Here is a 14,158-nt window from a genome sequence, read left to right on the forward strand (position 1 = left end):
TGTGCAGGGAGGGTGTTTGTGGTTGAGCGTGTGTACTTAGTGAATTAATACAATTGTTGTGCACCATAAATGCCATTTCACAGCCTCAATTTATGTCACTTCAGTGTATCTGACCACTTTGTGAGCCCACAGAAGGGCATTAATGGAGTTTCTGGCATTGTCTGGGTTACAGGTGCAGAGTGGGCAGCATTGAATATGAACAACAATCCTTTTCATGTAGGTTTGTTAATACAGGTGTAAAATTATGCATTTTTCACGCCATCGCTCGATACTTTATCTTTCAAATAGATATTTTTATTTGAGACACAGTTAATAAATGTTCTTTAACCTAGGGATAGCCGTTGAAATACAATCCTGGTTGCCAGTTTGAGTAAAGGGTTTAGTTGAAAGAATGAATACAAATCACAATTGTCTTATCTTTGCAAACTGATACGTGATTAAATCCTGATCCCAAGACTTGCCCCTACCATCTAAGAGAAAAAAGAGTAAACAGTGAAGGTTTGAACAGTGAAGGCTAATCAAATTTCACATCAACTACGAGAGTTTTTTTGCTGCATTGCCCTTCGGTCTGTTTTCCTATTATGACCTCTAAGCCCCTTCTATAATGGATTTATGTGTGTGTGTGCATGTGATTGTTTCCAAGTGGCCCTCAAAAGAAGCCCTTGCTCTTTGACACCAAAACTCAACACAGAAGAATCTGATGACTGAACAACTTTTATAATTAATGTATTTTCAGCTTGACATTGAGAAACCCTGATGGCTGCTGTCAGTCTCCATGCTAAATGTGTCACTGTCACCTTGTCAGCCTATTTCAGTCTCTCCGTTACCATCTTTATCTGACACTGTGTGTGTGTGTGTGTGTGTGTGTGCGTGTGTGTGTGTGTGTGAGACAGACCGGTTCCCTGTTGGATATGCACTTGATGGAGAAACGCACACATGCACACACTGCCAATATATTTCTTTACAGAGGCAGCGGAGCTCGACTGACACAATTACACAGGTTCATACAGGAGGAAATGCAATCATTGTTGCTGCAGGTAACAGCAAGCGGACACACACACACACACACACACACACACACACACACACACACACACACACACACACACACACACACACACACACACACACACACACACACACACAGCCCGGTTTGTGAACTCACCAGCCAGATGAAGCTGCCTGTCTCCAATCAAATGAACCCCTGTGTGTGTGTGTGTGTGTGTGTGTGTTTTTGTGTGTGTGTGTGTGTGTGTGTGTGTGTGTGTGTGTGTGTGTGTGTGTGTGTGTGTGTGTGTGTGTGTGTGTGTGTGTAAATAGATTTAGCGTTGACATAATATGAAGTGGACCATGCTGTGTTCCTGCTGTTGTGGTACAGATGTTTTGTGTGAACGTGTGTGTTTGTGAACCTGCAAGTAGCTTTTATTCCGCCTTATTCGGTCCATTCTGCCTCCATTCACATTGTAGCTTTCTCACACACAGACACACACACACACACACACACACACACACACACACACACACACACACACACACACACACACAATCTCTCCCCTCCCTTTCCTGACCTTTTTCCTAAATTCAGTACAGTTCAGCCTAATTTTTCTTTCACTTCTTCCCACTATTCATACATTATTCTGCATGAATGAACTGTGTGTGTGTGTGTGTGTGTGTGTGTGTGTGTGTGTGTCTGACTACAAATTATCTACAAATCTCTTCTACTGGTGTAGTCATCGTTTTGTTGCATTTATAATTGCTAACCGGAGATTAGAGCACGTTTTGTCGACGGTCGCATCACACCAGCCCGGAGTGTGTGGGAGAGAGAATGAGAGGTTATCAGCATACGTATCCCTGTGTGGATGTTTTTGTCAATGGATGCTCACTCTATGTATGTACCAGTCTCTTTCTCGGCCTCTGGGGATAATGAATGAAAGTGTGTGCATCCGTGCATGTATATGTAAGCAGAGCGACAACACCAACAGCACGGCCCACTTGTTTTTGTCTCTCTTTGACGTCAGAAAAACCCACAACGGCTATTATCAGTGCAAGCAGGTGTCTGTTGTGTGTGTGTGTGTGTGTGTGTGCATGCAAGGCAACTGAAGTGATCTGATTGGTTGCCGGACAGTCCACCTTGATCACCACGGGCAACTGGCAGTATGATCACTTGTCACTGGACAAGATGTGTGGTGGTGAGAAGTAAAGAGAGGATAATGAGGGACCGTTTACCACTGTGATGGCACGTCGTTGGTGTTCTTAAGGCGAGTCGTCCTCGTGGCAGATGGGCGGCACGTCAAAATGTGCCCGAGCTGCTTTCTGCACAGGAGCACATAATGGTGTGATAGAGAGTTAATTCACAACATCCTCTTTCCGCTTGAATGAGGGATATGCACAGCATAATGCACATAAATGTCACAATGAATGGATGAAAACCTCAGCAGGGAAGGGGAGGCGGAAGGTGTGATGAAGTGTGGTTAGTCGACTGCACAGTATTCATTTTCAAAGTGTGTAGGGTAGAGTGGTGGAAGTCACAGTTTCTGTCTCTCTCAGCTCTGAGCCTAATGTCTTGCAAGCTCATATGGGACTAAAAGGTCAACAATATAGCTTAGCAGCCATGCAGTGCCTTCTTGTGGTATTGATTTCCATATTATTGTGCACTGAGCAGGCACTTAGAACGTTATAAATCTGGATTTGTGTCAGCTGCAGGTTTCCCGAATGTTGTAGAGGTAGAGAGGAAGAGAGAGGATTAGGATGGAGAGAAGTTTACTCTAATGGGAAATCGGTGAAGCTGCTGACAGGAGTCGACACATGGTTCAGATAGATTAATAGGTTCATCATCATTTATTGCCCCGCTGGTCTCCCTGACAAACATACGAGGACTGAAGGACAATTTGCCAAATACCGGTGCGGTGATTATTATTGAGGATCATGAATTTTTATGATTGAAATGATTTCCAACCGCAGCAGTCGTTCTAAGTGACTGAATAAAAAGATTACTAATGATACACTTGGCAGATCCAGCCAAATTATCATTCCAGTGTCATTTTCCGCATATTAAGATCAGACACCTGTACCTGCTGTGAATGGGATCCCCTTTGTTTTTGTGTGTTTTATTATGTCTCCCAACTGTCTAAAGCAATGGCACTGAACATGTGAGTGTTTGCTCTCTGAGAGGTTGTCAACATAAGCAACCAACTACGGGAAATAACTCCTTAGACGCCACTTCTTTTTGTTTCTCAAGCTCTGATACTTCATGTTTGACCATTCTTTTATGTATCTCCTGTGCTCCAAATTTATGGTATATACAAAATGACTGAGAGTACTATGAATATTTTCACAAAGTAAACACTTGGTTTGCTCCTGGTTTTTGTCATTTATGTGAGCTTCCCCTCCACAGCCAACAGAATACAACTAGTTTCTCACCTTGAACGTGTATTAAAGTGTAAACCAGTGGGACGCCAGCAGACGGACGGTGTTGTCCAAGAAATGATGGCTGCTTGTGACCTTTTTGTGTTTGTGTTCCCAGTGGAGCGTTTTCCGAGGTGGTCCTGGCCCAGGAGAGGCTGACTGGTCGCATGTTTGCGGTGAAGTGCATCCCCAAGAAGGCTCTGAAGGGGAAGGAGAGCAGCATCGAGAACGAGATCGCCGTGCTGAGGAAGTGAGTGCAGCGAGACACAACGCACACACAAGCCTTCCTAATTCCTGGTTACCGCGGCAACTGTGCATCGCCGCTTTCCCTTCCACGCATCACAACCCCACCCCCAGGTCACGATCCACAGCCCACCCACCACACATAAGAGCACATACACACATCACAGCTGAAACTGTATGAGCGCAAAACAGCTGCACAATATTAACCAGAAAAACCTTTGGATGCTGTTGTTGGAATTTAAAGTTAATGTGAATGTTCCAGTCAATTACAAAAAATACAAATACATGAGAGAGGAGCTGCTTTTAAAGCATCACGCACACATTAAAAAAAGTACATATATTGTATATTCAACAGCCACCAAGAGTCATATCGCCATATTAGTTTTATGGCATCCATGTGTGCCAGCAGTCGACCCGACGGAGCCAGAAAATGACACCACATCTCTCGTGTGTTTGTTGGAAGCGATTTCAAAGCAGATTTGATCTGGAATGAATGAGCTGCCATGTTTGGATACATCATGCTGTGTTTAACGTAGATCCAAGGGATTAACTAGATGGTTAGTCAGCGCACAAGCAGCTAGGAACATGCCAGGGAGGACTTGAACATGGACTTCTTTGTCTCCCTCTGACACACACGGGTGTACTGTAACCACACGATTACACAGAAATGGTGCCCAAGCTTTTATGAGCTTTGACGATAGGGATACGATTCATTTGTTTGTTCGGTGTGTTACATTAGAGAAAATGAGAATTGCCTCCAGTAATAAAGGAGAGAAGCAGACTTTCATTGAGACGAGTCATTACTGTAAACTAAATGAGAGCACAAGTGAGCAGACTGGCAGTTTCTATTCCACTATCTGAGACACCGGGTCGACTCTGACATCTTCTGCTCGTTTTCCAAGACTCTAATGTGTTCATTTACAGTTAACAAACACAGTTTACAATTTAAACTTACAAACATGTAAATGTTTGTCAATTTTACTTGATAAATGACTTAAAAGTGCTCAATACGTAATTCACGAGCATATCTGTTGCCTCCACATGGATCTCAACATGGAGCTAACGGCACGTAAAGGGAGAGTTTTTAATTCCAAGAGATGAAAAGTAAATGAAGATGCCACACATACATATGCATACATCTTTCAGTGTGCAGCAGCAGCTCCATCTGTGCAGCAGTGATAGAGGACACATGCAGGAGAAATCAATGAATGGAGCCGGTAATGTATGAGAGGGTTTTTCTGAATGCATCCTGCCATTACACTCTCTTCATTATCTCAGGCAGGGCTTGAGTACACACACACACACACATTATCTCTCTGTCTGTCTGTCTGTCTGTCTGTGTGTGTGTGTGTGTGTGTGTGTGTGTGTGTGTGTGTGTGTGTGTGTGGTTCATCGCCTGCCTGCCGTTGCAGAAATCGCACACTCCATAATAAGTGTTGGATTCTCACCTGCGCACCTGCTTTCCTGTGTGTGTGTGTGTGTGTGTGTGTGTGTGTGTGTGTGTGTGTGTGTGTGTGTGTGTGTGTGTGTGTGTGTGTGTGTGTGTGTGTGTGTGTGTGTGTGTGTGTGTGTGTGTGTGTGTGTAAGATAAGACCAGGGGGAATTACCTCTGTTCACAATGCAGGAGATGATTAACCCACACACAAAATCAATCGTGTTTCTACAAGGTATGAGGTGTTAGGGTAACGAATGTACGCCTACACACACACACACACACACACACACACACACACACACACACACAGACACACACACACACACACACAGGTAGACATTCATACATACTCTCATGCACACGCACACATCACAGAGCTGTAACCATGGAGAAATGAGCAGAAAGCTGAGGGGAAGAGGAAAATGGGTTTTGGGGAATATGCCGCTCTATGATTGGTTGGAGGTCGTTGGTTTGAATAGATAAATAAATCATACATTAATAGGCAACCTGTCCAGGGTGTCCCCTATAATCTCTTATACATCTGAGCAAATGAATAATATGTAAGTATGCAATTAATTTAACACACAACAGTCTCACCTCAAGGTCCATTTTCACATGATCCTCATCAGCAGATGGCTTATTCCCTTCAAAGTAAATAACATGGAGATCGCCATGACAACTCAGCAAAGTCTGTCTGCAGTTGAAGATCATGCGGTGTGATCAAAAGCACCAAAAAAAGCTACTAAATGGAGCTAGAGCAGGTAAAAAAAAACAACAACCACCGGATATTACTCTGGATTATCATATCATGTTATCATATGCTGTTTATTAATGTGGCAGAAACTTAATGGGGAAGCAGCCTTTAGAATTAAAAGTAATTTAGGTCTGTTAATGGGTTATTGTGTGATGTTCTGCACCTTTGAAACTAAAGGGCTTGACCGATGGTTTGTCTTTGCTTTGCAGGATCAAGCATGAGAACATCGTGGCACTGGAGGACATCTATGAGAGTCCAGACCACCTCTACCTGATCATGCAGCTGTGAGTGGAAGTTTTATTACATACCGTTGGTATATTGATTACTAGGAGTACTACTCACCCTGTGAAAACTGTTGAGATGTGATTGTGGAGAATGACATGTAACAAAGGTCCCTAGCCGGACGTAGCATTTCATGGTAAATACATATCGTTAACACAAAGCCTTTGTTACAAACTGGAGGTATGGGGTTTAATAGATCCTACAATTACAAAGAAAATATGCTTTCTAGCAGCATTATGGGAGTTGTAGGATACACCAGACCTTTGTTTGTTTTTGAGTTGAGGGATCACTCCAGAAAGAAAAATAAATCCTTTCATCCTGAGAGATTTTTAGTTTTTATGTCGACCGTGGACAAAAATACAAACTCTGTTTGTTGTGAGTTTTATTTTTGGTAATATTTCACATTTAAAATAGGATTAGCTGTTTCCAGAGAAAATGTATGACCGCAGTTAACAGAGGGATTCATCAAGTTATTCATAAAACTCTATATGTGAGCCAGGGATTCATAATACTCTATCTCCGTCTTTCTTACACATTTAATCTTATTCTTCTGTCCACCCACACTCAATTACTCTATTGAGATGACAGTATCTCACACACTAACACACACACACACACACACACACACACACACACACACACACATCCCACCCGTCCTCCCACGCACACAAACACAACACTGGCTACATGAGCAACATCTCCGCTTTGATGGTCAGCTGCAGAGGGAAGAAAGACGGCCGTGGTGCACCCATGGGTGCCCTACTAACCTCCTCTGCATGTTTACTGCTGCTTACATAAGAGGGGATGTTGGTCTGGAAGTTTGGCACTTGTACTGGAAAGATTTCAGTCAAGTCGAGGTGGAAGTCACGGCCGTTGATTACACAACAGTGGCTATGTTTGGAGAATGATCTGTTTGCCGTCCCTCAAGGTAAACTCTGGTCAAAATACAGGAAACTGAGTTTTATAGAGACTATAAAACACCATTTTCTTTTTGTTTGGATTCAGGGAATGCACTTTTAATTTAAACCCTATATTTGACTTTTGAATGACATTAAACAGTGATTCTGTGATCTAGTCTTCAGTTCATATAGCAGCTGTATGTCATAATGAATACAAATAGAACACATTCTTTAAAATGCACCACATTTATGATGCTGGACCAGGAACTTTAGGCTATAAAGGCTCACTCTGTAATGCACATTTAAAAGTAACGACTGTGGAGGAAATCTGAGTGTTAGAAACCGAGATCTACTGTATCTTAAACGGGATGTTGTGCTGTGGTTGTGTCGTAGTAGCATTCTCAGTAATGGCTTGATGGGATTTGGCTCATAAATAGGTTACTGTGACTTAGTTACATCAGACCTCCTCTGATAATGGAAGATATAACTGACATCACTGATATTATGGTATTCATGTGCAGCAGCAGTGACATTTTCAATGCACGCCGAAGGCATTTATTAGAAGACATCTTCCCTGTTTCAACTGGATGTGAGGCTTAAGACCTGATATATATATATCACAATATATATAATTTAATTGCGGGAAGCCAAATGTGTGATTGTGATAAATATTTATTTAATTGAGCAGGCCCTGATGAGCACAGAGCTGAAGTTATTCCAACACGTCTGCTGAGAAGTGCGTTACATCACCTGAAATCCTCTGCTGGCCAGACTGCAGTCAAAGGCTTTACTCTGGTGTATCTGTTTACCTTCATTAACATTAACCTTTTGAATGGAGTTTCCTGTTGTCAGGAATAAACCAATTAACAGTATTTGTGTTGCCAGGTCAGCTGCCACCGTCTTTACACCCGTTTGGTTTACTGTTGTGGGTCAACTTAGAAGGAAGAGATCCTTCAATCTTAACTGGTTAATAATGGAATGTACTTAACATTCCTAATAAATATTATTTAAATTGTATTCAAATTGAAGTAATAGGATCTCTTCACTTTGAGTGGGAGCTTTGCAGAAATGTTGCCGGCTGCATTTTCTCTGTCTCTGGTTATGTTTTTATTTGTTTCATAGTTTATTGCAGAGCTTTTCAGATCAAATCAATCATAATCCCAAGAGGTTCTTTGACTGTACAACCTACAGTTTCATTTAATGCTTTTTTGTTCTATTATTTATGTCGTTCTGATAAATTCAATGAATCTCTTTCGGAGTAAAAGCGCGACAGAGACAGTAACAGGAAAGACCCCACCTCTGCTCCTTCGTCCTCCTGTGCAGAAACCCCCCCAACCCCCCATCTTTTCTCTCCTCTCTCACACCATCTGCTCTTCTGCTGCTTCTTTCACGTTGGTGCTTCCCTTCCTCCCCTCCCACACCTTATTTCCATAACCATCACCTGGTTCCTTTCGCCCGCTCACTTGTATTTTGTTCAGATTGATTTTTTCCGTTTGCCCAGGTAACATTATATTCATGGAATAAGTCGGTTGCCATAGTAGCAGGGTCAAAGGTAACACCTGGTTATAACATTTCAGAGGGACCTTGAGAATTGCAGCATGATTGTTGTGATTTTTTTAATGTATTTCAACTGATACAAGTAAAATATATAATAAGTATATTTACTAACAAGCTGAATCTAAAAGCATCCTCTAGGTTGTAATTCATATTGTTTGCCATGTCACTGTGCTCTTTTAAGATTCTGCATGTCTTATATTTAGACAGAGAATCAAAGACAAACACTTCAGCGTGAAAAATATATGAAAATACAGAAAACTCAGAGTAAAGGCATCAGAAGAGAGATGCTCCCTTTTCATCTGGCCTCAGTGCTGCAGGCTGTTCTTCCTTATGCTTCACCACGACACAACTAATCCCCGAAAACACAAAGAAGTTGTGCAACTGGTGACAGCAATCTTTCATCAACAGACATGTAGCAGAAAGTAAGGCTGAACTAATTTGTACCGATCACTACTGTGATAAGTAACTGCATTTTTCCTATAATAACGTGCATTTATTGAGATGTCAGGTTGTTATTTTTTGTTTCTCTCCAGCAGACAGAAAACTCATTTACGGGACAAAGATTTTTGAATATTCTCTGTGTAATTGCAACGCAGCTGATCGATGAGGTCCGACAGCGCTTCCTTTGCTCCCGTTCATCACAGCTTGTCTTACGTAACCTCGACCGCAGGGAGGCAATCAGTCCGTGCTGCTATGAAAATCGATGCAACCGGGTGCAACGTGGGCTTTGTATAGATTTTTTTCCGTGTTGCGGATTGCATATTAGTAAAAGATAAAAGTAGTGTAGAAGGTATTTCAAAGTACACAGCATCTGACTACGATGAGGCATCAAAGCACAGTAACATGGACCTGCATTTATATGATTATTTTCACAGGTTCTTCTGGTCTTTTCGACCGGTCAAGGCTTTACACTACATTCAGTCTACATTCACACACATTCACACTATTGGGGGCAATTTGGGGTTCAATATCTCGACTGAGGACACTTCGGCAGGTGGACTGGAGGAGCCAGGAATCAAACTACTGATCTTCCGACTGGAAGACGACTCGCTCTACCTTTTGAGCCTCAGCCACCCTGGACATGCTGCAAATAAATATGACATGTGGTTTCATTTTAAATCTTAGAATATAGTTTTTATTTGCATTAGGAAACCTAAAGTATCAACAGCCACAAAGGCAATGAAACCAAAGTGTTGAACTAGCTCCCAAACACACACACTCTGGTACAGCGAGTCAATTCTTTACTATTAAAATATGATCATATAATATCCTGAAAATATGATCATACCATTTGGTATCGTTGCGGTAAAAAAAATGGTAATATTTGCTTTATGTGTGAAAGTATTAGTGATAAAACAACAGTAAAAATATATATATATTGATGTGCAAGTAAAAAAAAGGCCTCAAATCTGATATAAGATTTGCTCAGCTGGATCAAAGACAGCAAAACAGCAAGTAAGTGCAGCCTTTTAAATGAGGGGGGGGGGGGGATTAGTGAGTAAGGTCCCAAGACTGTAATGACTCTTCATCTCTGTCACAGCATGTATCACACACGCTTGAAAATAAGGCTTCCTGTCAGCCGTGATGCACAACTTTCGCCTCGAGAGTGATACAACCGTCTGAGGAGGGATGGATGGATGTCGGGATGGTGGAACAGGAAGGGGAGGAGGGGGTGGAAGGTTGCAGCATAATACCTGAAATTCATCCTTCAACAGCTGGAGATGACTATACCCTCAGAAACAGATCCCTTAAAACCAAACGAACACAGTTGGAACACGTTGTGTTTTGTTGCCGTGCCTCACAGCGCCGTCGATTCAGGTCGACACACATGTCACGAACGCTGCGCTGAATTGAAACCCAACCATCACAAGCCGGGCACTTTGCCGGGCAGATTCGGAGCCCGCCCACTGAAAGCACAGTCTGTACGCACGCCCACGCTGCTCAGAAAGGCTGAAAGCATAGAAGAGTGAAAGCACCTGTGTGGACGGGCAGCGGTCACAGCAACAACAACAACAAATGCTGTGAAAAAGTTGCTTCAAAGTGAGGATGCGTGTCCCATATGGGTTAATTTGAATGGTTTTCCAGGAAGTTTGTTTTTGTAAATGCAGAAAATCAGCTGAGCTTTACTGGTACTGTGTACAATTTGAAATCACTATACCAAAATCAATAATACACAAGGGGTGGGGAGAAATTGATACAGCATATTCCCATGATATTTTGCACGGCAATATTGTATCGATACATGGATGCCAAGTATCGATCTTTTATTATATAAACTATAAATATTGCAAATACAAATGAAACCTTTTGGAAACAATTGCTTCTCCAGTTCACCAGATGGAGCTGAAAACGGTCACTTATTAGATAAATCAGATGTTGACCAACTGCATCATTTGTAGGTTGAATAAACGTTATGAATCACAATGTTATAACAATATTATTACACTTCATTTTTTCATCTTTATAATGAGACACTTTATTACTATTTTTCTTTTATTGTAAAAGAAATATGTAAAGGCACAATATAGAGTTCAATTTAGACAGTAAATACAGTGCTGCACTATAGTAAATAGGGAGCTATTTTGGGCACAGCCCACGGCATTAATATATTGTCAGGGTGCTTTGACCTTTGACCTCCTTACTACCAGATTTTTTTCATTGGATTATTTTTATCGTGTATCAAATGAGAAAAGGCTGAGGTCATCCGACAATCCCTCGGCCTTGTTCCTCTGGCTGCGTGTTTGTGTGACCTTGTGTGTGTTTCACGCTCGTCTTTGTGCGTGTGCGCCGGCTTCTAATATGTTTTGGTGCGTGTGTGCACGCGCTCGTGCCCTCGCATCTGTGCTTGTGCTGTTCTCGTGTGGGTGCTCCTGTCTGATTGCCACGGTCGCCTTACGCAAACGCTTACGCAACCATGCAGCCTGGTGGCTGATCTCCCTTTTCGCCGTGTGTGTGTGTGTGTGTGTGTGTGTGTGTGTGTGTGTGTGTGTGTGTGTGTGTGTGTGTGTGTGTGTGTGTGTGTGTGTGTGTGTGTGTGTGTGTGTGTGTGTGTGTGTGTTGAGCCCCGCTCTCGTCATTCCCAGACATGACTGCCTCCGGAAAAAAAAGTCGCTGCCCTCATTCAAGAGACAGAGGATTAGCAATTATTGCTCTTCTTCTTCTTTTTTTTCAGAAACTTCATTAGAGTTTCACTTCCACAGGCTCTAATCTGATCTGTCGCCGTGACGACGCCTCACAGACATGCAACTGTGCGCGTGTTTTCCTTTCTACGTGCACATTTTTGGTCACTTGTGTTTATGCCTGTCTGTGTTCTTCATAATGCTTTAAAGTATAACGTATAAACATGCAGTATAAAGAGAATACTAATACTACTGCTTAAATACAACTGCTTGTATTATTACTACTAGTAATATTACAATTATTACAACTGTTGCCTCCTTAGTTTAGCACTTTAACACTACTCCACTTTAACATGCAAACGTTGTGATTAGAGATGGTGAGGTGAAGGAGTGCTCAACCTCCAGCAGGGGGAGTTGTGTGTCTGTGCAGCAGATGAAAAGCAGGTTTCCATCTGTACAGTACAAACTGTATTTACACCTGAACAAGTCGTTTCATGTGGTCCAGAGACATAAAACTAAACATGGGAAGAATCCGCCAGAGGGGAGAAATGACAGATGGACTTCTTGTTTGAGTTTTTCATGGGCCACATGTGACATTTTCTCTCTTTTTTTTGTCAGCATTGATGGGTTCCATTCTGACTGCCTACACAGAGCTGCACTGCTGGTTTATCAGACTGTTTAACCCACTTTGCAGGCTCTTGACTACATTTTTAATTAACTCTGTTAATTGAAAATGGATACAGTGTTTTGGGGAATTGATACAGTAAAACGTAATATCACAATTCTCATTATTTTCTTACACCTGTGTTACAATGTATGGTAAATAATATATGAGAGAGAGAGTGTGTGTGTGTGTGTGTGTGTGTGTGTGTGTGTGTGTGTGTGTGTGTGTGTGTGTGTGTGTGTGTGTGTGTGTGTGTGTGTGTGATGTAGCACATGGCTCACAGCTTCCACACAGTCTTGACTGGAAATATCTACAGCTCATAAATTACCCCCCAGCCTTTTCCCGTTTACTGCCATGTGTGTACGTGACAGAGTGTGTGTGTGTGTGTGTGTGTGTGTGACAGAGTGTGTGTGTGTGTGTGTGTGACAGTGTGTGTGTGTGTGTGTGTGTGTGTGACAGAGTGTGTGTGTGTGTGTGTGTGTGTGTGTGACAGAGTGTGTGTGTGTGTGTGTGTGTGTGTGTGTGTGTGTGTGTGTGTGTGTGTGTGTGTGTGTGTGTGTGTGTGTGTGTGTGTGTGTGACAGAGTGTGTGCGTGCATGCTTATGGTCTTAACAAACACACACTGACACACACACGCACACTCCTTCCGTTTCTGCAGGGTGTCCGGCGGCGAGCTGTTTGATCGAATCGTGGAAAAGGGTTTCTACACAGAAAAGGATGCAAGCACGCTGATCCGACAAGTCCTGGACGCCGTGAACTACCTGCACAAGATGGGCATCGTGCACCGGGACCTGAAGGTACGGTGACACCCGCAGACACCCCTCCCACATTTTAACGCTAAACGAAAGAAGGCCAGTAGCTCGACACAGTCCATGCAGTGCATTGTGGGTCAGCGTCAGGTTGTGTGCCTGAACCCATAACCTGGAAATGAAATAACAACACTCTTTCCTTCTCTGTCCCTGCTCCCTCCAGCCAGAGAACTTGCTGTATTTTAATCCCCAGGACGAGTCAAAGATCATGATCAGCGACTTTGGTCTTTCCAAGATGGAGGGCAGCGGCGATGTCATGTCTACTGCGTGCGGCACGCCGGGATACGTGGGTGAGTTTAGTCAGTGTTCCCTCTTTCTTTGCAGTCTAAAAAAAGAGAAAATGACTTTCCTCCATCATCTTTATTCATTCTTTGTGATCTAGTGCACTGTGTGTGTGTGTGTGTGTGTGTGTGTGTGTGTGTGTGTGTGTGTGTGTGTGTGTGTGTGTGTGCTAGTATGAGTGTGTGTGTATGTATGCATGCATTTGCATATTTATATATTTTTGCGTGTGTGTGCATTTCTGTGTTTGTGTGTGTGTTGTGATAAGAGACAGATGTTGTGTGTTGACAGCACACACACACACACACACACACACACACACACACACATCTATGGTGGAACATAAACACATTTTACTCATGTAAACAAATCTGTCATAGAAAGACAGACGGACCGATGCATTAAAAAATAAATCAGGTTTCATTTTAAAGTTGAACTTTTGACTTTTTGAAACTGACTTGTGGCGCCCCCATCAGGTACTAAAATGTACTAAACCCAGCTGGAGTTCATGTTATGTTACAGTTGAATAGTTTTCGTTGTATCTGCTGCTCATGAACTGCCTTTCTTTATTTCTTTATTTGAAAATCTATTGCAGATCATAACGACTCAGATACGCACATCTGGAGGCGCACACATATATATAATTACTAAAAAAAACAACCAGCCAGGAAACAAATCCTCATGTTATTCTCTTCCTTCATATGTTTCTCTG

General features: G+C 42.4%; 1 protein-coding gene across 2 annotated transcripts in view; it reads left to right on the forward strand.

Moving 5' to 3' along the window:
• The window catches only part of camk1da (calcium/calmodulin-dependent protein kinase 1Da), a 40,801-nt gene that overhangs the window by 14,254 nt on the left and 12,389 nt on the right, over positions 1-14,158 (forward strand). For both annotated transcript variants that reach the window (XM_084039241.1, XM_084039240.1), the window contains exons 2-5: positions 3,524-3,655; positions 6,047-6,121; positions 13,017-13,155; positions 13,331-13,457. In XM_084039241.1, coding sequence (XP_083895367.1) covers positions 3,524-3,655; positions 6,047-6,121; positions 13,017-13,155; positions 13,331-13,457 — 473 coding nt within the window. The remainder of the gene's footprint in view (positions 1-3,523; positions 3,656-6,046; positions 6,122-13,016; positions 13,156-13,330; positions 13,458-14,158) is intronic.

This window comes from Eutrigla gurnardus (genome assembly GCF_963514095.1).
Source record: "Eutrigla gurnardus genome assembly, chromosome: 21".
Lineage (NCBI taxonomy): Eukaryota > Metazoa > Chordata > Actinopteri > Perciformes > Triglidae > Eutrigla > Eutrigla gurnardus.